This window comes from Rhodamnia argentea, chromosome 2 (assembly GCF_020921035.1).
Source record: "Rhodamnia argentea isolate NSW1041297 chromosome 2, ASM2092103v1, whole genome shotgun sequence".
In the NCBI taxonomy this organism is placed as follows: domain Eukaryota; kingdom Viridiplantae; phylum Streptophyta; class Magnoliopsida; order Myrtales; family Myrtaceae; genus Rhodamnia; species Rhodamnia argentea.
Window position 1 is genome coordinate 23,869,199 of NC_063151.1, and position 26,828 is coordinate 23,896,026.

The window sequence follows — 26,828 nt, forward strand, 5'->3', positions numbered from 1 at the left end:
TGCAGATTTTGCAAAGAGGATGGGATTATGCCAGATAGATTGTTGCCTGACAAGATCAATTCTGCAAGATTCAAAAGGTTTCCTAAATCTGATGGGGTCGGACCTGAAAGAAGGTTATTATCTACTCGTAATGTCTGCAAGTTCACAAGATTACCAATCTCTGTCGGGATCTCACCTGATATCAGATTGTGACTGAGTGTCAGGTATTCAAAAGTAGCGGAAAAATTACCGATGCATGCAGGGAGCGTCCCACCCAACCTATTGTTATGCGCCGGCAGTGCCATCAGGTTAGAGGCATTTGTTAGGGAGCTAAGGAAACTCCCATCAACTGCATCGGACCCTCCGCTCCCGAGAAAATTGTAGAATATGGTAACCTGCTCAAGGTCACGGAGATTCGCAAACGAAGGGACTTTCCCGGAGAGCTCATTGCCTCCGAGCTGGAGCACTCTTAGATTCGTGGAATTGGATATCGACAAAGGAATTGATCCAGCAAACTGGTTATCAACAATGCTAAAAAATCGAAGGTTCGCGAGAGTGAATGCTATATCTCCAGGAAGATTGCCGCCAATCTGGTTGGAAAACAAATCGATTATAGTCAGCGAAGACAAGTTGAAGACAGAAGATGGGACGGCACCTGAAAATCTGTTGATTCCCAAGATGCGTCCTCGTGGTTTGGTTAGTCGACCTAGCGATTCGGGAATAATCCCACTCAAATCGTTGTCGGCACAGTTTATCCCCACCAGAGATGCTAAGGAAACTCCCATCAACTGCATCGGACCCTCCGCTCCCGAGAAAATTGTAGAATATGGTAACCTGCTGAAGGTGTTGTAAATATAACGTGCGGAAGCTAACCCAGATCTTGCAAATAAGTCAATGCGAAAAACCACGAGAAATAACGATGAACAATAAAGGACACCAGAGATTACGTGGTTCGGTCCGAATATCGGTACCTACGTCCACGGGAGAGCCAGCAAGAACAATCCACTATAATCGGAGAATCGGAATTACAATCGCTCAATACGCTCGTGTTTCCCGCACCTAGATTATACCCAAACCCAAAGTGTTTACAAATAAACAACTTAATTGGATATAACAAAATATAACTCACGAAGCACAAATCCGTCCGCGTGTTCAAGCCCAAGCAACAGCTCGCGCACGGCCAAGAAACCAGAACGTCTCTTGCTTTCTTTCTCGCGCGGCTTTTCTCTACTTGGTCTTCTCTTCTTTGTGCGGCTCACTTCATCTCTTCTTTTGGGTGCTCATTATTATATATGAGAAAACCCCTTCCTTCCTTCTCTTCCTCCTCATCTTACGAAGGCTTCTGCTAGGGATAGATTAAAAGAAAGAAAACCCTCTTTCTTTTACTCCATGGGCTCCACAACAAAATATATTATTTAAGCCCCTCTCTTGATCTACCATTACTCTCTTGATCTATCATTACTCTCTTGATCTATCATTACTCAAGAGAGAAGTGTCAGACCAAAATCTTGAGCAATGATCAAACGTGGTCCCCATATTTTGTCTTGTGGTGCCAATAACAATTTTAAACTCGAGACATATTTAACAATTCTCCACCTTGGCTCGATGTTTGAAGCCAAGTTAATAATGCTCATCATCCATGCTGCTCTCCCAACGCCCCCACGGGCGTTCACTCTCTACAGACGCTAATAGTGCTCAAGCAGAGCTTGAGCTTTGCCAAAGGAACAGGCTTAGTCATCATGTCCGCGGGGTTCTCTGCTGTAGCAATCTTTTTCACAACAATCTTACCCTTCGCTAAGACATCTCGGATGAAGTAGTACCCGATATTGATATGCTTCGTTCGCTCGTGATAAACCGGATTATATGCCGGATAAATCGCACCTTGGTTATCACAGTGTATATCAACACTTTTCTGTTCTAACCCAAAGTCCATGAGCAAACCTTGCAACCATATCGCCTCTTTCGCTACAAAGGTTAGTGCCATGTATTCCGCCTCGGTTGACGACAAGGCCACGTGGTCCCGTAAGGACGCCTTCCAACTAACCGCACCACCCGCAAGCGTAAACACGTACCCGGCTAAAGACCCGCACTCATCCAAGTCACCTGCATGATCGGAATCCACAAAACCAGTGGTCTCACTACCATTACTGTCCCTCCAAAGTATACTATACCAACGTCGATGTCCCCTTCAAATATCTCGAGGATCCATTTCATGACTTCCCAATGAGTTTTACCTGGACGCTTCATATAACGACTAACCACACCGTCAGCTTGTGAAATATCGGGCCTAGTGCATACCATAGCATACATAATACTACCCACTGCACTAGAATAAGGAACACGAGACAAATGTTCCTCTTCCTCCTCAGGTTGCGGCGATAACTTAACCGAAAGTTTAAAGTGCTTTGCTAATGGCGTACTCACGGACTTCGCCGACTGCATATTAAAACGTGCAACAATTTTCTCAATATATTTCTTTTGAGACAGACGTAATAATCCTGCAGTCCCGCACGCAAAATCTCCATACCCAATATTTTCTTCGCAACACCTAAATCTTTCATCTCAAACTCGGTACTCAACTGCCTCTTCAGCACATCAATATCGGACATATTTTTCGCTGCTATCAACATATCATCAACATATAATAGCAGATATATCAAAGACCCGTCCTCCAATCTCCCGAAATAAACACGGCTATCCATCTGACTCTTTGAATAGTCCCGACTAGCCATGAAAGCGTCAAACCGCTTGTACCACTGTCTAGGAGATTGTTTCAGCCCATATAAAGATTTCTTTAATAAGCAAACATGATCTTCCTTACCCGGAATAGCAAATCCCTCCGTCGCCTCATGTAAATCTGCTCCTCCAACTCACCGTGAAGAAACGCCGTTTTCACATCAAGTCGCTCCAACTCGAGATCCCGTGCAGCAACTAAGGCAAGTAAAACACGAATAGAAGTATGCCTTACCACGGGAGAAAACACCTCACCGTAGTCAATGCCTTCCCACTGGGTATACCCCTTCGCAACAAGCCTCGCCTTATATCTCGTTGCCTCGACACCAGGAATGCCCTCTTTCCGTTTATAGACCCATTTACTTCCGACAATCTTCTGGCTCTTGGGTACCTTAACTAACTCCCATGTCTGATTTCGATGGAGTGATTCCATCTCTTCACTCATAGCCCCTAGCCACTGCGACGACTTAGAACTAGCCATCGCCTCAGAGTAAGACGAAGGCTCATCTGTCTCCACCTCATCACCTACGGTCAAAGCATAAGCAAAATCTGTATAAGCATAACGTACCGGTGGTTTAATTTGCCTTCTCTCGTCATGCATGCGGCTATACTATCTATCGGGCCGTCTTGGTTGTTCACTATCACCGACTTCGAGAACCGCGGCTACATCTGCAGCCTGAACATCTATTACCTCCGAGGTCTCCGGAATCTCCACCTGAAGCTCCACCTCACTACTAACACCATGATCTGTCTGCTCTGCTGGTTGTGTCTCGGAACTCCTCCGTCGAAGCATTTCGGTCTCGTCGAAAATTACATCTCTCGCTGATTAGAAAACCGGGTGATCCGGGATCGGTGCACCACGGCCCGGTAGCCTTTCACCCCATGTGCATAACCCGAAATATGCACTTCTTCGACCTCGGCTCAAGCTTACCATCACTCGCATGAGCATACGCGAGGACATCCGAATATTCGTAATCCGGAGTAATCAACGGGTTTCCCCGACCATACTTCCTCCGGAGTCTTCCACTCGATAGCAGATGATGGAGATCGATTAATCGGGTAACATGCCATGTTCACTGCTTCGGCCCAAAATTCCTTGCCTATTCCAGCATGCGAAAGCATGCTCCGAGCCCGCTCAAGTAAAGTTCTGTTCTTCCGTTCTGCCACGCCATTCTGCTGTGGTGTCCCAGGTGCTGTGCGGTGTCTCACAATCCCTTCTCTCTCGCATAACTCGGTAAAATCTTTACCACGGAACTCCATGCCGTTATCGGTTCTCAAGCACTTGATCCGTTTATCCGATCGCTTCTCAATCAATGCCTTAAATTTCTTGAACCGATCAAACACCTCGGATTTGTGCTTCAGAAAGTATACCCATACTTTCCTGGAATAATCGTCGATAAATGTCAGCATATAACGAGCACCTCCTTTCGAAGGAATAGGAGACGGGCCCCGCACATCCGAATGAATATATTCTACCGGTTGCTTGGTCGAATGAATACCTGTAGCAAACTTAATCCTGCGCTGCTTCCCAAAGATGCAGTGCTCACATAAGTCTAACTTACTTGTCTTCTGACCCTTTAACAACCCTCTATCACTCAGCATCGTCATACCCGCCTCACTCATGTGCCCTAGACGCATATGCCATAAACGAGTTAGATCGGAATCTGACTCACCCGATGAAACTGCAGCAGCTCCTGTCACGGTCTCTCCCAGTAGATGATAGAGAGAACTCACTTTCTTCCCTTTCATCACCGTCATAGCACCTCGAGAGATCTTCAACACTCCACCTTCAGCGGTGTACTTACACCCGATATCATCGAGTGTCCCCGGAGAAATAAGGTTCTTCCCGAGCTCCGGTACATGCCTCACTTCTGTCAATGTGCGCACCACGCCATCGTGCATCCGAATCCGAACCGTCCCTATCCCCACAACCTTGCAGGCTGCGTTATTCCCCAACAGAACTCTACCACCATCTGCAGTCTGGTAAGTAGTAAACCGGTTCTTATGAGGCGTCATATAATAAGAACACCCCGAATCTAGCACCCATTCATCTCCCGATGAACCTGCGGTCACACACAAAACAGCCTCTGCATCACTAGTGCTCTCTTCAACAACGTTCGCCACACTGGTTGTGGCTTTCTGCTTATCACCTCTGTTTCTCAATTTAGGACAATCTCTCCCGATGTGCCCCTCTTCGTGACACTCAAAGCACTTCACGCGTCCCTTGGACTTTCTATGGCGTGACTTAGATCTGCTTTTACCTCTGCGCACTCTGGACCCTCGTTGTTGCTCTCTACCCCGAATCACTAGTCCTCGCGCTACATCCTGCGCTAGATCGTCATCTCGCAACTTTCTCTGCCACTCTTTAGAAAATAAGGCGGACTTTACCTCTTCCGAGGTAATCGTAGTATGCCCCCGCAATGCTGAATCGGTAAAGTGCTCCCATGACTTTGGTAGGGAAGCTAACAACATCATGCCCCGCTCTTCATCATCAAGTGTCTTACCGACATTCTTCAAATCCATCATGAGTTTATTAAATTCATCTAGATGGGTTCTGATAGACGTACCTTCAGTATATCCGAACTGGAACATCCTCTTTAACATGTATAAGCGATTGTTCAAACCCTTCGTTACATAGAGCGCCCGAAGTTTTGTCCACAATGCTGCGGTATCCTTCTCCTCACCAACCTCTATTAACACTTCATCCGATAAATTCAACAAGATTAAAATTCTAGCTTTCCTCATTACCACATCCTTTTCAGCATCTGTCATCGTTTCGGGCAACTCGGCCTTGCCCTCCAATGCTTCTGCTAAACCTTGAGTTGTCAATATCGCCTCCATCTTGAGGCTCCATAACCCAAAGTTGTTCCTCCCGTTAAACTTCTCAATTTCAGCTTTCACTCCGGACATAATTGCAATAACAGGATATCCGGATAATAATCAGACAAGCAAAAGCCCCAAATCACAATCTAGAATATCCGAACCTGGTGCTCTGATACCAATTGTTGTAAATATAACGTGCGGAAGCTAACCCGGATCTTGCAAATAAGTCAATGCGAAAAACCACGAGAAATAACGATGAACAATAAAAGACACCGGAGATTACGTGGTTCGGTCCGAATATCGGTACCTACGTCCACGGGAGAGCCAGCAAGAACAATCCACTATAATCGGAGAATCGGAATTACAATCGCTCAATACGCTCGTGTTTCCCGCACCTAGATTATACCCAAACCCAAAGTGTTTACAAATAAACAACTTAATTGGATATAACAAAATATAACTCACGAAGCACAAATCCGTCCGCGTGTTCAAGCCCAAGCAACGGCTCGCGCACGGCCAAGAAACCGGAACGTCTCTTGCTTTCTTTCTCGCGCGGCTTTTCTCTACTTGGTCTTCTCTTCTTTGTGCGGCTCACTTCATCTCTTCTTTTGGGTGCTCATTATTATATATGAGAAAACCCCTTCCTTCCTTCTCTTCCTCCTCATCTTACGAAGGCTTCTGCTAGGGATAGATTAAAAGAAAGAAAACCCTCTTTCTTTTACTCCATGGGCTCCACAACAAAATATATTATTTAAGCCCCTCTCTTGATCTACCATTACTCTCTTGATCTATCATTACTCTCTTGATCTATCATTACTCAAGAGAGAAGTGTCAGACCAAAATCTTGAGCAATGATCAAACGTGGTCCCCATATTTTGTCTTGTGGTGCCAATAACAATTTTAAACTCGAGACATATTTAACAGAAGGTCACGGAGATTCGCAAACGAAGGGACTTTCCCGGAGAGCTCATTGCCTCCGAGCTGGAGCACTCTTCGATTCGTGGAATTGGATATCGACAAAGGAATTGATCCAGCGAACTGGTTATCAACAATGCTAAAAAATCGAAGGTTCGCGAGAGTGAATGCTATATCTCCAGGAAGATTGCCGCCAATCTGGTTGGAAAACAAATCGATTATAGTCAGCGAAGACAAGTTGAAGACAGAAGATGCGACGGCACCTGAAAATCTGTTGATTCCCAAGACGCGTCCTCGTGGTTTGGTTAGTCGACCTAGCGATTCGGGAATAATCCCACTCAAATCGTTGTCGGCACAGTTTATCCCCACCAGAGATGATAAGTTCCCTATGGATGAAGGGATGCTCCCGGTTAATCGGTTTGCACCCAAGTTGACCGCATCAAGATTTGGCAAGGAGCCTAGCTCCACTGGAATTCCTCCGACCAACTGGTTGGACGCGAGGATGAGAAGTAGAAGATTCGAGCAACCTGATATATTCCTGGGGATCTCGCCCGTCAGTGAATTATTAATTAACTGCAAGATTTGAAGCCGACGCAGCTGGCCAATCTGTGGAGGGATTTCAAGGCCGAAACGATTGTTTTGGAGCCACAGTTCTCTCAAGAAGCCGAGGTTCCCAATGCGAGGGGAGATGGGTCCCGAGAGTTCTTGCGAACTGAGGTCCAATACGGTGACTCTGTGGTGCCGACGACCGCACATAACCCCGTACCATCAGCAGAAGTCGGTGCTGTCGTTGTCGTTCCACGAGTTAAGCGAACCGAAGGGGTCCCTAGTAATTTTAGCCTTGGATGCAACCAATGCAAGCCTATTTGTATCATCTGCAGCAAAAACGATGACAACGAAGCATGACGCGAGGAGGGCAGCCAAAAGATGACAAGAACAAAGGAGTCGTGCACAAATGAGACGCAAAGGTGCCATTTCACGAGCATAAATTGGGTAGTATGTCGCAGAGGGAGGGCAAGAAGGAATGAGTGAAGTGATATGCAGTGGTTGAGCAGCTTTAGCCACATTTTGAACAGCCTCACAGGGAGGAGCTTTTATAGAAGCTGTGTAGGACCCTGAAAATATGTTGTTGTACCAGGGAAAGGGACCTTTACGTCCTTAATCCGCTAAACCTCCTAGAATAAAAATTGACCTTTTCACGTTCTAACCAGGGTGGCTAACAGTTTGTAACGTCTAATTTAATATTCATTATCCATGTCATTTTACAATGATTGCAAATTTTTTCATTCCGATTAAATATAAGTGAAAACGTGTCAATTCATGTCATCTTTGAATTAGCTTAATCGTGCTGTGGTACGATTTTTCTCAAAAAATCTCTGGCTTGGTGAAGCTCATCCTAGTCATGAACTGCCACCCCTATCTCTATTAGTGTGACAATTCATGGAGATAATGATTTCGATGATCGCAAAATCGTTTTAACGTGTTAAATGCCTTATTTGAGATATAAAAGAAGACCAAGGAGGAGGATTAAGACAAAATCTGATGATGGTCATCATAAGTTCTAGCAATTTGTGATTACCATTTGCATACGTGCGCTCGCATGACTGGGTGATGGACTACTAGAGCCAGCCTGACGGTGCTGTGGTTGAATTGTAGCCGTGTTGTGCTTAACTTTGCTGTGAAGTGCATCAACAGGAAGGCATGGGAATCCGTGGGAGCTGCCCCGACGGGCACTCATTGGACTCTAGAGGGCTTTTGTAAATTGAAGTCGTATTTTATTGATAGATTGGGCTTGGTCCCACGAATATCTACTATCATTTCCATTAGTTCTCACAAAAATAGAACGTGGATGAGCGACGAAGATCATTCTTTGTTATGCAACCCCCGTCGAGGCCCAACTCCCTTATCTAGCACATATATAATGCTTCTTAATTTTATTTTCAGTTATCAATTGTTAGGATGCAGGTGTAGTATTAGTGTGACGTAAAACAGTTAATATATTTTAACTTATCAATAACTCATTAGCTTAAGTTTATGAGTGATATGTTAACGGGATTGAACTTGGACTCCTTCTTGGTGATCTCCCCAAATGAAGGTATTGGGCTTTTATCGTAAGATCCCAACATCAAAACAAGTTCCACAAACGGATTCATAAATTTTTAACCAAGATAAGTGCGGGGACCCCAAAGATCCTCCACCACGGAGAGGATCTCCAATCATGACATAAAATGAATAATCAATTGGACAACGCATAGCACTTTCTTCCACGAATCCACTCTGGTTAAGGTCTTCCACCATGAAGAGCATATCAAATCGTGGCATGAAATGAAGAATCAATTGGACTGGGGAGCACTTTCTTCAATGTAAATTTTCTAGTTAAGATCCTCCACCATGAAGAGGATCTCGGAGCGTGACCTGAGTTGAAGAATCAATTGATCTGTTTCTTCAATGTAAAAAATACACAGCCCGCTCCATTTGTACCCCTCTTTCGATTAATCGTCCACTAATTATAAATCTTTTTCTTTTTGTAATATTGAATCAATCAAATGACATACCTTTGGCATACCTCGAACCTATCCCAAAATCCCTTCTCTACTTTCTAGAAGCTGCTGCGTAGACCCCGAAGACTTCTTTCTGGTTTGAGGAAAACGACCCCACATTTGATGGCGCACACATTATTTCTTTCACGTTCATTACCTCTTTTCCATGTCTAATTTGTTCTCCCTTTGTTGTGATATCCAAAATAACCTGCTTGTCAACACGCTTGCCATACGCATGAGAGGGAGGCATCGAAGCGCAATACCAAAGATAAGAAGGTCATGTGCATGGCTGCGTGTATCGGGAAGGATAAAATAGCTATAAATATTGGTGTCGATAGTGGATAATGCCACTAGAAATTTGGAATATTTTCCAAAAGGTGCGCCAGAATAGATAAATAACCGTCCTTTCAAACATCCAGCGGGAAAATGGTTATCGACGGTTATTGGAGTGTCATAATAACTCCCTGAAGATTTGGCTCGAAGGTTCTTGAAAAGTAGAAATCGTGGGCATGATTCATCCAAGTAGTAGGAGATGAAGGCTGAACTAAGGGTGAATGGTTCAAAGATGGGTGGTTCGCATCTTAGTATCAAGAATCGCCCGCTAGGGACCGGTTCCGCAAAATGCCGAACCGTGAACTACCCTCCCATTCTATGGATCCACTCAAGAACCGAACCACCGATTCAGTCTGGCTCACGGTTGGATCCATGGAACGGGTCCTACCGAGCACCAACATCAATTAAAAAAGACACCGACGAAGATCATAGTCTAGAGAGGGAATAAATCGACGGCCCCATCAATAATCGAAGTCACGCGGGACTATGCGTAAGTCTTGATTTAGAGCAATCAGCAAGTGTAGAACAATTTGCACCAAGTTGGTGGCACCAATGAAGAGCGGCGATGGCCAAGAGGAGCGGCGAGAGCCGATATCGGGGCCCCGTCCTCCATCAATTACATCTTTAATCTTTTGGGACTCTGATACCAACCTTAATGGGACCCCGAGCTTAATCCATATTCTAATCGCATTCTGTATTAATCTTTTATTATATATAATAGGGCGCATGCAGAAGATTGGACAAAAATACAAGTGCATGCAAAACTAAAATGCCAAACTCTTCTCGCTCACTCAAGCCCTATCACGATTTAAGCAAGGGAACATCTCAGTTACCGCTTGCTCCAACTGATTTTTGGCTCTGTGGAATGCACTCGAAGTGGCCAAAGAACCACCTTAAGACCCCAGACGACTTTCTGACAATACAAAGCCATAAAAGACCGATAGAAGGTGACTCGATTTATCCTAACGCTAAACGAGAGTTACTCACCTTTACGGTAATAGATTCTTGTATTTGGTTGTGTGTGCAATTGTGTAGTGCTTAAAACTAAATGCATGTACAGTTCATATGCAAACACCACTTCTAACGGAAAATAATTCATACATTCCCAACTCATCCACAAACAGGTTGGCACGAACAATTCTCTCATAACTCCCACCTACAAAAATATTTAACACATATATTTAGGGACTTACGTAAAAAAATAATTTTTTTTTCACTTTGGCTAAGTCCACTGAGGATTTATTTAGTGTTTAACAATTTTTATTTACGATTTTGATTTCTTTGAATGCAGGGCTCTTCTCGGGAGCTTTCCTCACATGCCAAAGAAAGGATGCACTTCTCAGGTGCGCCTCTGTTCTTCATCGTCTAGGAAATTGCCGCGATCACGAGCTATCAACACCATCGCTAGTGCGTCTCTGCACGTAGTTCTGCCTCTTCTGAGAACTTGAGAACGACGTGTTCTCGCTGTCCATGTCGCGTGCTACAGAGGTGTTCCAATATGTCCAGTTCTTACTCGGTCTGTCTCAGCTCACGGCTCTGTTGACGAAGGAGTTGGAGATGGTAGTTCATAATCGGAAATTTAAGCTCATGTTTTCACTAGTTCTGAGTTTTGCAAGGCAGTATTGCCGGACAGAAATTTTTAGGGAAACGAACCTTCGTTTGATGATTTTCCGCTTTGTGCATAGCGTGGCACGTGGTCTGAATGTATGTGCAGTTTGAAGATGGGGGCATACCTGCAGTACATGAAGACTCTGCGATGTCAGTCTTTTATCAGATTTGTGTTGATTATCATTTCAAATTTAAAGATTAGGATGAAGATGATGTTAAGTTGAATCATGATGATGCCTTAGTAGCAGAGTTGTAGCTGCATAATGTTTAATCAAAGAGGTGCATGCTTACTAGCTCTATTTGTACACGAGCGGACCCCAATGTTTGATGCGAAGTGTTGATATTTCTGGTTGTTTCAAAGAGCATCTTTCCAACCCTAAATCGGTTGTCTCCTTGTCCTTGTCATTTGATGGGATATGTGGACCCTGTTCTAGGTGTGAGGCACCTTTCTTGAGAATACTTCATCTGCTTGTTGTAGTGATTTGAGAGCTGCATGATTCTTCTTGACCTCGTGTGTGATAACTACAGTAACTATTTGAATCTAGGCTTTAATCTTCTTCTATATCTCCTTGAAAGTATTTACCCAATCAATTCGTGCAAGTTTTTGTTAGTTCGGCTAAAATCTTTTGATTGTTGTATTTCAATCATGATTGCTTTCAGGTAATTTTGTTGTGTATGCTACTGTATAGAATTGTTAAAAGCAAACAATGTTTCCTTTCTTGAAGTACTTAACTTTCTTTTTTTTATCATTTTAAATGTTGTTTGTCCAGCAAAATCCGAAATTCAGAAACTTAAAGAAGAAACAGAGCAGATGATGACTGCAAAAGGACAAATATGCTCTCAGATATTGGACAAACAGAGAAAGGTCGCTTCTTTGGAATCTGATTGTCGCACACTGAGGTAGAGCTCCTCCTCATTTACATATGTGTGATTTAATTGATAGTGACGGGTTGCATGAACTCCACCAAAAGAGAGGAAAAGAAGAACACGATCACCTGTTGGGTTCTGAAAAAGGAAGTGATCTGCAGCCTTATATCCGATATACTGAACTGTGATATCTGTCTCTCACGGTGTTCCCGTGATAAGATGTTATTCTACTGGCCTTACTTATTGACTCCTTTTACCGATATGCATTGAAAGGAACTTGGAAGAATCTTTTGCACCATTCCATCACGTTGAAACTCAACTAAGCATCCGATCGACCAAAAATAGTTTGCTGCGTCCTCCATTCCTCGATAATAACTTTCTTTTCAAGTTACAGACTGATTCTTATGTCTCTCTATTGGTTGATTGGTCTTTCACTTGTATTAATGTGAATAATTTGTTGATGCTGCTACGTTCATGATATCTTAGAAAATCTGTGACTTGTTCAGGTTCATGCCTTAGACCACCCCGAGATAGAAAGATACCAAATAAAGAGAAGCTTTGAACTTTATTGTTTGCAGTGATTATCTTTTTTTTTTTTTTTGGTAAGGGCAGTGATTATCTTTTGTGGACTGGCTTTTCTGATAATCAAGTTAGTGCATAAAACCACCATAATATGTTGTGGGAATGGAGATGATGCTGCAGATTAAAATAATTTCGAAGAGTCAGACACTGTATCAAAAACAAATATATCACCAAAGTTGCAGAGAATAGTTTGGAGCTCACAGTGTGGCTGCTTTGTATGGCTAGTGCATAGCTTGGAACGTCAAGCAGAACCATGTGACCTTGTGTTTATTATTTTTATTTGAGGAAATTTAGTTGGATATGAAATTGTGGAGGATGATATATATGTTGGAGTGCGAGGCTTTCTAAACGTCTAAATGACTAAGCCACATGATCGATTATGCTTAATAAAGAAACTTGGGTTATTTTATCTTACCATGAATATTTGTTGGAGTTCTGTGCAGACTTTGGAGCTAGTTCACCAAGAAAGAGTAAGCTTATCAGCGAAACTAGTTGAGAAAAGGTTACTTGCCTGTTCTCAAGTATCTAAATTTGTTGTGTCCTTGAACCCAAAAAGATGCTGTGTTCTTCAACTCTTCACTGAATTTCTTGGACTTTCAGCACATATTATGCCAAGGTTGCTGAGGATATCCATGTCAATTTCCAGCAGCTACAAATAATATTTCTCAAGATTTGACCTCTCAACTTCAGAATGTCCACCAAGCTGACAGTCTGTTTATCCTGTTCTTTTAGGGATGGGTTAACTGTCGCACGTCAAGCTCAGACACAAAAATGCGTGACTTGGTACTCCTTGTTTATTCTACTTTTGGACTTGCTGTTACCATTAGATTGTAAATTTGTCATATGGAAAAGGATCATCCTTTGTTGTCCTCCAACCATATATGAAATTTTTAAATACACATGCTCACAAACACATACAAACATCTTGGTTTGCATTGCTTCGGTCACTTTTTTCCCTCTTGTAGTTCCTCAACATTAGTCTTCAAAGGGCTGAACTTTTTTTATTTTGTGAACTGAAGGCTGAATTTAATGATGGGAACTCTAGTACTAATTATATTATGGTTCCCCTTGTAGGAAAGAGTTTGTTAACATGCTTGAATTCTCCCATTTCTTTCTGTCTTGGCTATTACCTTACAGTTTTTTTTTTTTTTTTTTTGGGGTGGGGTCAGAAACCCAATGGTTAGTAATGTGCTTCTAAGATCATAGCAGTGCTTTGCTAACGAGAATATTGGCAGGTCTAGGAAACAATGGATGAAGAAAAGGTTGCAGCTGGAGGTATGAGTATTTAACTTTTTCAAGTTTGAACTAAAGGCCAATGAAGGCATATGTTGCTAGCATGTGATCTTCTTTAGAGTTTCTATTTTTATGTGGTTGTGATCTATTGTGCTTTTCAACAGCATGTACAGCTATTTCTTTAGCATAGATCGTCATTTGGTCATACACTTCAAACAAGAACAGTTCATTTTTCCTTTCCATTGATATGAGTTTTGTTTGACAAATATATCATACAGATAAGTTTGTCAATTCCCTTTAGTAACTGTTGAGTCTCTGTCAACCTTTCCTTACTTTTGCTGGAGCACTGTCAGTGTACCTAGTAAAGCAGAGGTCGTCAGTAACTCAATCGTGTCTGTCATGAAAGCCATATTACTAGTCTAGTCCTTGGTGTTGTTGGGCCATTTGTTGCTTCATCTGGTTATCGTAATCTGATGTTTCAACTTAAGGCAGGATCTACAACAGGAAAACTTGTCACCTACATGTAAGTGCCAGTAAGCAGATACAATTAGGAGCCATGCTCCTTGTACTGTGCACCATGAGGTTTTGTGTTTTGCAAAACTTCCATTTCGTTTTACTTTTGATATCTAATGCTGATGCCTTTGCAGCAAGACGCAAACTTTCCAATCACCTGCTTACTGATAATGTGGTACTTACAGATGAAAAACTAAAAACAAAAGAATTATGTTCATTGAATGGAATAGTTATTTAAATTCAATGCTTGAACTTACAAAACAATGAAGCAAGCAAGGAACTGATCTTCAGTGTGGATTCTGCGACAGCAAAACTTGTCGAGATGAAAAGAACAAAAGCTAAGCTAGCTGCAGAAAATTCTGCAGTTAAGTAGTCCATATCTAAATTTCACCTTGTGTCGATTTCACTTCTCTAGTTAAAATGATTTTCACTGATTGTCAAAGCTTATGCACTACAATGCTCACCTTGGGAGATAAGCACCAGAAAATAGAGCATACCAACTACTCATGGTCCTGAATGAAGCATTTTCTATTTCAATTTTATAATCTAGCAGAAAACAGCCATAGAGCAGCTCGATTCAAATGACATGCCCAATTGCCCTTGTTTCTCTAGGGAAGTTTTAGCTTTTTGATTTGGTACTTATGCTTCCATCTTTATCTGTTAATGTCGCCTTTTGGCACGGGTGATGTCTAATTTCTAATCACTTTGAATATAGAAGCCATTATTGTAATGATGAAATATAGAAGCAAACTTGTTAAGAGGCAACTAAGCACTAGGAGCTAATATCCTCGATCTGCTCATCGTCATCTCTTCATGAGCACTAATGGTGCTAGTGCAACTCCAATTATTGCAGATGAAGAAGCGAATTGAGCAAATGAAAAGCCAGTCAAACGAGTTCCAGGTGAGTATCATGGCAATAGGTATTGTCAAGTACGTATATACTCAAATCACCGTAATACTTGTTGTTCATGCAATACCTATGTAGAATATCTGCATTTGGTTTTAATTAACCAAATCATTACAGATATAGGTACCTTTAAGTTCCATTAATGTGGTCCGGCTTGTCTGCTGAACTTGGATCTAAACTGGATCCTTGAAGTACAGGTCCAGGACTTTGTATTGATTGTACTTGGTTGTAGACTCAGCATCTTTGTTTGCTGCTGTACGATGCAGGAAGAGCCGAGGGCACTGGATTTTAAGACTGTCACGCCCCGACTCTCGAGTTCGCGACATCCCTACCAATTCGCCACGGGTCATAGATGATAGCGTCCCGGGCGGGCTATCGACCTACGTACTTAAAACGCATGCGGAACGTGCTACACTCCCAAATAATTACAAACAGCGGGGATAGTATATTAGGATAGCTCAACAGTCGTTCATTCAAAAGACTTCTTCATTCATTAACCAAAAGTAGATGAACTCTAACCCTACAGAGCTACAGTAGTCACATACAACCCCACACTTCAGGGCGGCTCTCGAGAATCTCAAAACAAAAGTACTAAGGTTAAACCTTCATCTACTTCAAAAGACTAATCCAGCAGCCAAATCTTGGCATCCACGGGGTTCCATCACTCGGGACCCGAAAATGTTAGCCCACGACGGGGTGAGAAATAAATCTCAACGAAGTCAACGCATAAGCCCGGCTAGGGCGTTGATTCACTCGTAATTCCTAACAAACAGTAGTATCATCCAAGAGCAGATATTTCCAACCACATGCAAACTTACCGATCTTCACCCACGCATAATGCAATGCTTGACTCCAATCAACAATCACGACAAACGGATAACCGGCAATGCATCACATCAACTTGCACACATGGGACACCACACGAAGTCCAATTATTAACAGATGAGGCCACATGGCCCGGCACACTAGACAGTTGGTGCCTAGCACACTAGACAGTTGGTGCTCTACTAGCAAGACCAGGCATCGTCCCATTACTTCGACGACGGCGATCGCTATGCCATTGTAATTCCGATCGACACGGCACGACATAGCAGGCATTCCAAAAGGAGCGTCGGTCCGTCACAAGCTGCGACCGGCATCCGCTCAATCCGACGATACGGAAAGGCGTGCATCTAACAAGTCGTGTAATTCCGGTCGACACGGCACGATCATGTCGGGAACAACCATTAAGTGACCATTCAATCGCATCCGACAACAATCGGTTAAATTCTTATCTTTAGACTTTGTCGGATGCTCATGCATTCATGATCAAAGACTCGGCACCATGCCGTTTTCATGCTAGAAATATGCGGTTTGCTTTCACTCGGTTCGCATGGATGCACAAATTGTCCACCGGACTTTGCATCTGACAACATGGGACCGACACCCACAATTTTCGCTCAAAACATCCAACACGCAAAATCAAGCATCCAGACACGCAATCGGGACAATCAGCCAATATCTTTCAATAATCCGACGATAAAAGTCAATCAAAATTTATAATTCAACTATCGAAATTTCAAGCCAACCACCAATTGAGAGTCCACTCGGCCTTGTCCTATCGCTCGCTCGCAATCACACACCGGCAATCATTGCCTAAACAATCAGTTCGATCTACTACCAAATAGCCACAGATATCCTAACTAGCAAACCGACTTAATTAATCGTGGTCATTTAACTTAAACTCAGTCTCTATTTAACCAACCACGATTAGGCTACCTAAACATCCAATTAGGCTAATTACTCTAATTACAACAATTAATTACCACTAATTACACTAACTGAGCGCAATTAGCGCCCTAATCGGGGTTTAGAAGTCGACTCACCACAACGGCGGTTGATGTCGGGTCGGGCACGAATTTCGAGGCGGGGCCAAAAATACTGTTCACCGTCGGAATTACTGTTCACGGCCGGCGAGGCACTATTCACAGAACACTGTTCATCCCGCACTGTTCACTGCACTGTTCACGACTGGTACTGTTCACAGAACAGTAATTTCGGCGAAACGGCTCTGGTCGACGACGGAGTCTCGGCGGCGGTACGGCGGCTCGGATCTGGAGGCTTAAGGTAGTCCGGGCGAGCGGGACCGGCGGGATGGCGTCGGGTCAGGGGGGTGTGGGGTGGTCCCGGGCTGTCGGTTTCAGGCGGTGGCGAGGCGCGGCGACGGACGACCGGCGACGGGCTGAGGCGTCGGGTGAGTAGAGGGTGGGGTCGCGAGGTCGGCTAGTTGCAGGGCGCGACCGGTGGGGCTGAACGAAGCTGGTGGATGGCGGGCGTAGGTGGTGGAGCCGCGGCTGTGCAGAGGATGACGAGGAAGGGGTCGCGGTGCCCGTGAGCCGCGAGGTCAGCGACGACGACTACCAGAGGGGGGTGTCCGGTGAGTTGGCAGCGGCGGTGGCGCAAGGCGGAGCTGCGGTGGAGGCTGGCCGGTGGAGTGGCAACAACAATAGAAGGCGTCGGGGGTGGGGGTCGCGCAACAGAGGAAGAGGAAGAAGAAGAAGAAGAAGAAGAAAAGAGAGGGAGTCACGTGGGGGTCTGCTGCAGGGGGGAAAGAGAAAAAGAGAGTGAGAGAGAGAGAGGAAAGAGAAAGAGAGAGAATGAGTTGACAGAGGGGAGAGGGGGAAAAAGAGAGTGTCACGTGGGGTGGGGGAGAGGGGACCGGCGGGAAAGAGAGGAGAGAGAGAAGGGTGATGTGAGTGGTTGGTGGTGATGTGAAGGCTGGTGGGGCCCCCTCAAATTCAATGCTTTGGCATTTTGTGAATAAAGGAGGGGCAAAAGGGTAATTTAATAAATCGGGACCGAGCAAATTTTTGGCGCGCTGAATTGAAGTCATTTTGATCTTTTCACTGTTTAGGCTCGGTCAAGAAAAGGCTCGGGCGCGAGGCAATAAATCCTAAATTGCGACATTTAAGATTTTCGAGACCTAATCGAAATCGAACAACAAATCGGGACTCGTCCAAAATTCGTCACTTATATCCTTGTGATCGAAAATTTTGCACCGACTAAAATCCAATAATAATCCTTTTTATTGAACTCGGTCTCTGAACATAGAGTCTAGTTTTCAAGGCGTCACAAAGACCTTGGAAAAGGAACAAAAAGCTCTTTTAGCAGATATCGTTGGGGAAACCGAGTTCCAGCAGTCTATGCATAATCAAATCTCACTGAAGGTAAAATTATTCCAAAACTGTGATTTTCACTTCAAAAAAGAGAGCACATGAAATGGGTGTTAACAATATTGTATCTGAACAATGTGCTGTTAACTGGGGAGCGTACCCATAAAATGGGATTGGTTTCACTCTGGTTCCAACCTCTGTTATCTTCCAGAACTAGGAGATTGTTTTTCTAATGCGTCTTGGTTTTTCTATGGATTGTACTGTTCTTCCACATATGCTGTCTCAACTCAGCAATAATTATGTGGCATACCCTTCTGTTTAGAAGTTTTCTTAGTGCCCTTATTCATATATATTGCCGGAATCATTCATTTGTTTTTCTGCTTTTAACAGGGAATATCACAGGTCGTGAAGTGTGCCTGCGGACAGGAGTACAAGATCAAGTTAGATGCTTGTGTATGAACAGGAAAAGAAAGCAACCAGAACATCGAATACTAGTTGACCTCGCAAGTAGAAGAACTTATTTGAATTCTTTCAATTGTGATGTTATTAAGTGATGCTCGGTCTGGACAATGGACTACCTCGTGGACTTCGAAAGATGGAAACGAAGACAGAACAGCAATTATATAAAAGCAGTTGGCAACAAGACCGCTCAAATCCCAAAACTTCAAGCTTTAATAACCAACCTCTGATGCAAACTGTTGCTTCTGGTCACGACTAAAACAAGATTTTTGCTCAAATGTGATGTTTGAAGATTGCCCTCAAATATTGAGGACTAACAGAGACGCCACATTTGTATAAAACCCATAGCAAGTTTGCAACTTAGTTTTTAAGCGGACAGACCATATAAACCAGATTCAGTCAAAGGGGCCATTGGCCCATTTCGTGTATATTGAATCCGTAATTACAGGTCAATTTGGCTCATAATTTTGGCTTTTTATCCCATTAATTTGTCAAGAAATGTCATCCTGACCAAAAAAAAAATGTTAGAAGGTGTGAATTGATGGCTTATCCATTAAGTAGGAATGTCGGGACGACGTGCTCTCTAAGATTCACAAGAAAATTGGGAAAGTCAGACATTCGTCCTTTCCTTTTTCATTCGCAAAGAGCACTAGAGAGATTCATTACAGGAAAGAGGAACTTGCTACTTACGATGTCACCTATTCATGTCTCATCTATCCAAGTAAAGAAGCTGGAAAAAGTTTCCTCTTGATCAAGTGCAGCTGGGTTGCAACTTCGTCAATGCTCATGCGCCTACTAGGCTCCTCCATAGAGCAAGCTAGTCCAACTCGATATATTGTTCCCAAACATTCCTGAAATGACTGGCTTCTTTCGTGAAGTGAATCTTGGGAACTGTTGTGGCTCTCTCCTCCTTCGTGAAGCAGCACGGGATTGGTAATCTCCATAGCTCGTTGGGGTAGAGCCTCAGCAACATAATGATGAAGATTCAAATTATCTCCGAACATGTCGCTAGTAGGACATAATCCCGTGAACATCTCTAGTAAGAGAATACCGTAACTGTAGACATCACCTTCTCTTGAGGCTTGGCTTCCGTTGGCATATTCTGCAATTTACACATGCCATAGCGTAAGAAATGTCAAAAACAAGAAGTTTGATTCACACTACATTTTCTTGAAGAAATGATAAAATGAAAAACATTAGTCTTTACAAGGACAAGTTGATAATGATAGGTTAAGCTTGTTTTTTTTTTTTTTTTTTTTGTCGGGGGGGTGGGGAAGGGAGGGGGGGTGGGTGTTGGGGGAGGGGAGGGGGAGGGGAATGTTTACCGGGGCGACATAACCAACCTGTTCCTCTTAAACCAGCAGAACTCATATTTGCTCTTGTGTCAAACGTGGATTCGAGTACAATCTTCGCCAACCCAAAGTCACCAACATGTCCAACCATGTCGGCATCTAGAAGGACATTGCTTGGCTTTAGATCACAATGAATTATCGGGCTTTCACATTGATTATGGAGATAATCTAATGCGGAAGCAACATCAATGGAAATGTTTATCCTTTGGATGAGACTCAATTTCTTCGAGTGCCCATCTGCATCATTTGAAGTCGGGTTAGGATGCAACCACTCTTCTAGGCTGCCATTGACCATGAACTCATAAACTAAAGCCTTGAACTCGTCACCCTTATAATCAATGCCCGAGCATGCCGTCAAAACTTTCAAAAGATTTCGGTGTTTTATACGCTTTAAAGCCTCGCACTCAGCTTTGAAGCTCTTGAGAGCGCCGTGCCGCATTAAGTTAAGCACCTTCACCGCAATGATGGTTCCATTCTCCTGGAGCAGCCCCTTGTACACAGACCCAAAACTTCCGGCCCCAATCGGATTGGCCGAAGAAAAGCCATCGGTCGCTTTTAGGAGAGTTCCATAAGACAGATTCAATAATAAATCATCTGATGGGGTCAAATTCGGCTCGTTTCTTTTCTGTTTCGACCAACATAGATATAAGAAAGTGCCAATGAGAGTTATTCCAATAAGACCAAAAATAAGGGCAATGGTAAGTTTCAACTTATGGACTCGCCCTTTGCTTTTGGAGTTTCGAACGACGCACTTAGGGAGCCCAAATTCGGGCATTCCTCCACGTAGCTTTTCATTTCTGGAGACAAAAGTCGCACCGACATTCCTAAAAACTCCACCACCTGGTAGCGGGCCTTCCAAACGATTGTAAGATAAATTCAGCTTTTCCAAATACTGAAATGCCTCTAAGAACTTTGGAATTTCACCATAGAAACTATTGTTGGAAAGATCCAATTCCTCAATGCTTCTTAAGGAGCTAATTGATTGAGGAATGGACCCATGGAAGAGATTATCTTGCATTCTTAGTATTCTCAATCCATCACAGTTGCCTAGACTGCTCGGGAGTTCACCTTCCAGAATATTTCCCGAGACATCCAATCGGTCCAGATGTTTCAAGTTGCCGATTTCCATCGGAAGGGCCCCGCTCAGACGGTTTCGAGACAAATTCAAATAGAGGAGGCTCCCAATCACGGCGAATACAACTGAACCGCTAAGATTATTACTAGAAAGATCCAGGTGTGTCAAACTCCTACACTTATTTAGGTAAGATGGAATCAGCCCTTCAAAGTTATTTGTGTAAAGATATAAATAGAGCAAACTCTGGAGATTTTGCAAAGAGGAAGGGATTACGCCAGACAGATTGTTGCCTGACAAGGTCAATACTCCAAGATTCGAAAGGTTTCCTAAATCTGACGGGATCGGACCCGAGAGAAAGTTGTCATCCATTTGTAAAACCTGCAAGTTCACAAGATTACCGATCTCTCCTGGGATCTCACCCGATATGCGATTCTGTGATACTATTAGAGCCTCAAAAGTTGCGGAGAGATTGCCGATGCATGCAGGAAGCGTTCCCCCAAATCTGTTTTCATTTATCTGCAATATCATCAAGTTGGTGGCATTCGTTAGTGAGCAAAGGAAGTCCAGATCACCTGCAACGGACCCTCCACTCCCGAGATAATTAGTAAATAAGGTAACATTCCGAAGGTTCCGGAGATTCGCCAACGAAGGGACTTTCCCGGAGAGCTCATTGACTGCAAGCTGGAGCATTCTTAGATCTGTGGCATTGGATATGGACAAAGGAATTGATCCGGCGAACTGGTTTGTCCAAATGCTAAACCATTGAAGGTTCGGGAGAGTGAATCCTATATCTTTAGGAAGATTGCCGCTGATCTGGTTGTTACCTACATCAAATGCAGTCAGCGAGGACATGTTGAAGATCAAAGGCGGAATGGTACCTGAAAGCCTGTTGCCTCCCAAGACGAGCCTCTCTAGCTTGGCCAGTCGACCTAGAGACTCGGGAATGACCCCACTCAAACGGTTTAGGGTACCGTAAATCTCCTTTAGAGATGATAAGTTGCCTATGGATGAAGGGATGATGCCAGTTAATTGGTTCGTAAGAAAGCTGAAAGATTGAAGATTTGACAAGGTGCCCATCTCCACTGGAATTCCGCCAGTCAACTGGTTGTTGTCGAGGTTGAGATCTAAAAGCTTCGAGCAACCTGATAAATTCGTGGGAATCTCACCCGTCAGTGAATTATACGATAAATCCAAGACTAGAAGCCGACGTAGACGGCCAATTTGAGGAGGGATTTCGAGGCTGAAGCTATTGTTTTCGAGCCACATCTCTCTCAAGAAGCTGAGGTTGCTAATGTGAGGTGAGATGGGTCCCGAGAGTCCCCGGGAAGCAAGGTCCAGTACCGTGACCCTGTGGTGTCGGCGACTGCATGTAACCCCATACCATAGGCAGAAGTCGGTGGTGTCGTTCCACTGGTTTAGCGACCCGAAAGGGTCACCTGTTAGTTCAGCCTTGAAAGCAAGCAATGCAAGCCTGTCTGTGTCGTTGACAGGCGAAACAACTACACTGAAGCCCCCCGACACGAGAAGGGTAACGAAAAGAAGACCAGAATAACGGAGTTGTGCGCAACTGAGACGCAAGCGTCCCATTTCTCGAGCATAAATTGGGTACTAACTCACTATGGGAGGGACAAGAAGGAATTGAGTGGAGTGATGTGTATGAATTAAGCAGCTTGAGCTTGCAAGAACTTTAATAGAAGCTGGGTAGACACTGAAGAGTTATTTTTGCCCTCTTTTCCCAACAAGTCATCCCTCCTGTGCAGTCGGCTTGACCTTCCACGGGAACTGCTTTTCGAGGAAAAGATATTAAAAACTCCACGCACATTCTTTTCCACGTTCCGACGGCGAATTTTTAACCAAGTCACATTTTTTAGGAAAGGGATCTTTGCGTCCTTATCCCAAGGCGAATTTTTTTATTAGGAGTGGTTGTGGCAATGTTAATACGGATATGAACGATGATCGGTGCAAGGTGAAGTTCTAACCAAAAACTCATGAGATAGCGAGTACCTATGCGGTAATTGATATAGATGATGATTATAGCAAGCCAAGCAATAGCTACAAAATTTGGCGAGGTGCATATTCCGCTTTCTGTTAGATATGGATGTAATAATGGTTTTGTTTTATTTATGATATAGCAGGTTGTGTTAGAAAATCCTTGTGGAGTAGCTAAATATAGAGGTGGAGTTGGTATCCTTATGAGGTCCACACAGTTATGGCAAAGTTCAAGTACAGCTTGAACTTGAAAGATCTCTGTGTCGGTTGAGTTACACCGAAAATTAAATTCCACTAAAGCGTTTGCAACTTGAATCAAATATCAAGTTAAGGGAGAGATTATTAAAATGTGTCGCGAATTTGAGTTCGTTAAATAAGTGTTGAGATTAAAGCATGTGAGTTTGCTCAATAAAAAAAAAAAAAGTCCATTTCGGACTTTGGTGATCGCATGAGGCTTTGTAGCTGGCCGAACCCTCTACATTAAATGCTCTGCACGTGAACAGAAGAAGGAAAGAAAGAAAGCAACGAACTCACGGGCAGCCATTTAACGAAGAGGGCCCTCCATGCATTATAGAGGACACACAAGCTGATCCCTCTTTTGGCCATACGTGGAAGTTCTACACCCTTAGTTGAACGTGGAATTGGCATAGTAAAATAGCGTAGGCTTGTTTTGTCTTTTGTATTAAATGACATTACACTTGCATACAAGTCAAATAAAAGGAGCTGCGCGGAGCCCACGCCACTAAATGTGGAATAGAGATGTGTCCATTATAAAAGAAAGAGACGTTCGATAGAGAGTGCGCCGAGTTCCATTCGGTGGCCGAGAAAAAAGAGAGAGTTCTTCTCATGAGGGTTTACTTGTTGCAATTATGCTCGGGTAATTTAGTTAGTTAAATTCTTGTGAGTAGAATCTATATAGTCCTTCGAATGAGACACTAAGTGAGTTACCGGATGTAATTAGTAGCTGAAAAATACCGAGGGAGTGTTTGAGTGCTCGAGTGATTATAATCTCCGTTTTATCGCTTGTTTATACAGTGAAATTCCATCCTTGAATGCAAGCAATGGAAGCCTGTCCGTATCGTTAGTAGCAGAAATGGTGACAATGAAGCACGACGCAAGGAGGGCAGCCAAAAGAAGACAAGAACAAAGGAGTATTGCGCTAATGAGACGCAAAGGTGCCATTTTTATGAGCATGAATTGGGCAATAAGTCGCAAAGGGAGGGGCAAGAAGGAACGAGTGAAGTGACATGCATTGGTTGAGCAGCTCGAGCTACATGTTGAGCAGCCTCACAGAGAACAGAGAGAAGAGCTTTTACAGAAGCTGTGTAGTGTAGACCCACAAAATTTTATTCATGGAGCAGTATTTCCAACCTTGTTTTGTCCAATTTGACAGCCCAAAAGACATGCTTGGCCACCCGTTGGCGATGACAAACGAGTGAATCCAGTTCTCTCACGACAAGAGGACTATGGATAACACGTCGGTGCCACTAGCCATTGGACACTCCATACACATCATTTTCCATTGTCAAAGATTGGTACATGATCGTCTTTCATTATTTTATCCATGATGGGTGACCCATCGCCTGCCAAATTTGAATTTGTTGCCGGTGGCGGCTTGGGACGGAATCCTATCCCCGCCGGAGGGGGAAAAAAACAAAAACCTTATTTAACTTTTTTTTATGAAAAAAGTAATGTAGAATTCTTTGAATTTTAATGACACTTTAAACTTAACCATATTTCATAATAATAGAATAATCACATTCTCATCAGCTTAGCTCTTCTTATTTTATAATTAATAGCACATACATCTATTGTTTTTCTTTTTCTTTTTTTTCGTTCCATTCGTTCCTTTCCTTTAATTGCAATTCTAATTATAAATCTTATTTCCTTTTTGTGATATTGAATCAATCAACTGACACTTTCGGTATACCTTGAACCTACCCCAAAATCCCTTCTCCACTTTCTAGAACCTGTGTAGGCCCTGAAGACTTCATTCTGGTATGCATTCACACCTCTTTTCCCAGCAAGTCATCCCTACTTTCTAGAAGCTGTGCAGCTGGAGGTGTGGGTATTTGGCCTTTCCAAGTTTGAACTATACGCAAATGAACAAAATCTTATGTTCATCGAACAGAGTAGTCACTTAAATTTAATGCTTAGATTTACAGAACAATGAAGCAAGCAAGGAACTGATCTTCAGTGTGGATTCTGCGACAGCAAAACTTGATGAGATTAGAAGGACAAAAGCTACGCTAGCTGCAGAAAGTTCTGCAGTTAGGTAGTCTATAATATCTAAATTCCACATTGTGCAAAGTTCTGCAAAGTGGTTCATAGGAAACTAAACACTAGGAGTTAATATCCTCGATTTGCAGCTCATCGTCATTCCTCCATGAACACAAAAAGGTGCTAGTGCGACTCCTGTTATTGCAGATGAAGCACCAAATTGAGCAAATGAAAAGCCAGTCAAATGAGTTCCGGGAGGGGACGATCCTTTCTTACATACACAAGGAAGTTAGGAAAGTCAGACATTCATCGTTTCCCTTTTCATGCTCTAATGGTAGTAGAGAGAGTCATTGTATGAACTTTCTACTTCGATGTCGTCTATCCGTGTCTCGTCCTTCCAAGTAAAGGAGCTGCAAAAATTTTCTTCCTGATCAAGTGCTGCTAGGTTGCAACTTCGTCGATGCTCATGCGTCTTCTAGGCTCCTCGACTGAGCAAGCGAGTCCAATACGAAATATTGCTTTCAAACATTCCTTAAGTATGTGGTTTCTTACGTGAAGCGAAGCTCGGAAACTGTTGTGGCTCTCTCGTTCGTGAAGAAGCACGGGATCAGTAATCTCCATAGCTCGTTGGTGCAGAGCCTCATCGACATGGTTATGAAGATTCAAATTATCTCTGAAAATGTCGTTGGTGGGACGTAATCCCGTGAACATCTCCAATAGAAGGATACCATAACTATAGACATCACTTTCTTTTGAGACCTGACATCCGCTAGCATATTGTGCAATTTACACATGTCGTGGTGTAAGAAATGTCAAAAAATAAGAATTTCAATTCACAAAGCAGTTTCTTGAGAAATGATAAAACAAAAAACACTAGTCTCTATACGGACAAATTAATAATGACAGGGGATAAGCTTTCTTAGGAGGGAAAGTTTACCGGGAGCCGCATAACCAATTGTTCCTCTTAAACCAGCAGAACTCATGTTTGCTCTATTGTCAAACGTGGACTCGAGGACAATCTTCGCCAACCCAAAGTCACCAACATGTCCAACCATGTCAGCATCTAAAAGGACATTGCTTGGCTTTAGATCACAATGAATTATTGGGCTTTTGCAATGGTTATGGAGATAATCTAATGCGGAAGCAACATCAATGGAAATGTCTACCCTCCGGACGAGACTTAATTTCTTCGAGTGCCCATCAACTTCGTTTGGAGCTGGATTTGGGTGCTGTCACACCCTGGAAATTAGGTCCTCTATTAAGAGATCGAGTTCAATAAAAAAGATTATTATTGGATTTTAATCGGTGCAAAATTTGGATCGTAAGGACGTAAGTGACGAATTTTGGACGAATCCCGATTTATCGTTCGATTTCGATTAGTTCTCGAAATCTTAGTCGTCGTGATTTAGTATTTTTAATTCTTGCGCCTAAGCCTTTTTCCGAATCGAGCCTAATCCATGAAAACCCAAATTTTATTCCCAGTCAGTTGAGCCAAAAATTCGTTCCGTCTCGAATCATTGATTTACCAAATTGTCCTTCAATAATGCA

The 26,828-nt window shown here is 43.2% G+C and overlaps 2 protein-coding genes across 21 annotated transcripts in view; one reads left to right on the plus strand and one right to left on the minus strand.

The window, feature by feature from the left end:
• The window catches only part of LOC115732417, a 134,969-nt gene that overhangs the window by 91,622 nt on the left and 16,519 nt on the right, over window positions 1–26,828 (plus strand). For 7 of the 17 annotated variants that reach the window (XM_048274198.1, XM_048274196.1, XM_048274192.1 and 4 more), the window contains exons 1-2: window positions 12,637–12,882; window positions 12,981–13,035. The exons of 2 other annotated variants lie outside the window; for them this stretch is intronic. In XM_048274198.1, coding sequence (XP_048130155.1) covers window positions 12,737–12,882; window positions 12,981–13,035 — 201 coding nt within the window. In that variant the 5' untranslated portion in view covers window positions 12,637–12,736. Of the gene's footprint in view, window positions 1–12,636; window positions 12,883–12,980; window positions 13,656–14,307; window positions 14,491–14,979; window positions 15,028–18,575; window positions 18,753–26,828 lie in introns of those variants that run through there. 8 more of the 17 variants (XR_007197419.1, XR_007197421.1, XR_007197424.1 and 5 more) reach the window with 3 other exon arrangements.
• Window positions 18,412–22,762, minus strand: LOC115731507 (probable LRR receptor-like serine/threonine-protein kinase At3g47570). 4 transcript variants are annotated; one of them, XM_048274179.1, is made up of 3 exons: window positions 19,970–22,761; window positions 19,335–19,746; window positions 18,412–18,601 (listed from the first exon to the last, which is right to left on the minus strand). In XM_048274179.1, exons 1-2 carry the CDS (start codon window positions 22,656–22,658, stop codon window positions 19,358–19,360), a joined length of 3,078 nt encoding a protein of 1,025 aa, XP_048130136.1. In that variant the 5' UTR covers window positions 22,659–22,761; the 3' UTR covers window positions 18,412–18,601; window positions 19,335–19,357. The 4 variants fall into 4 exon arrangements, with proteins under 4 accessions (XP_048130136.1, XP_048130138.1, XP_048130137.1 ...); XM_048274181.1 differs by lacking the exon at window positions 18,412–18,601 and having other exon boundaries at window positions 19,234–19,746; window positions 19,970–21,769; window positions 21,950–22,762; XM_048274180.1 differs by lacking the exon at window positions 18,412–18,601 and having other exon boundaries at window positions 19,234–19,746; window positions 19,970–21,769; window positions 21,896–22,762.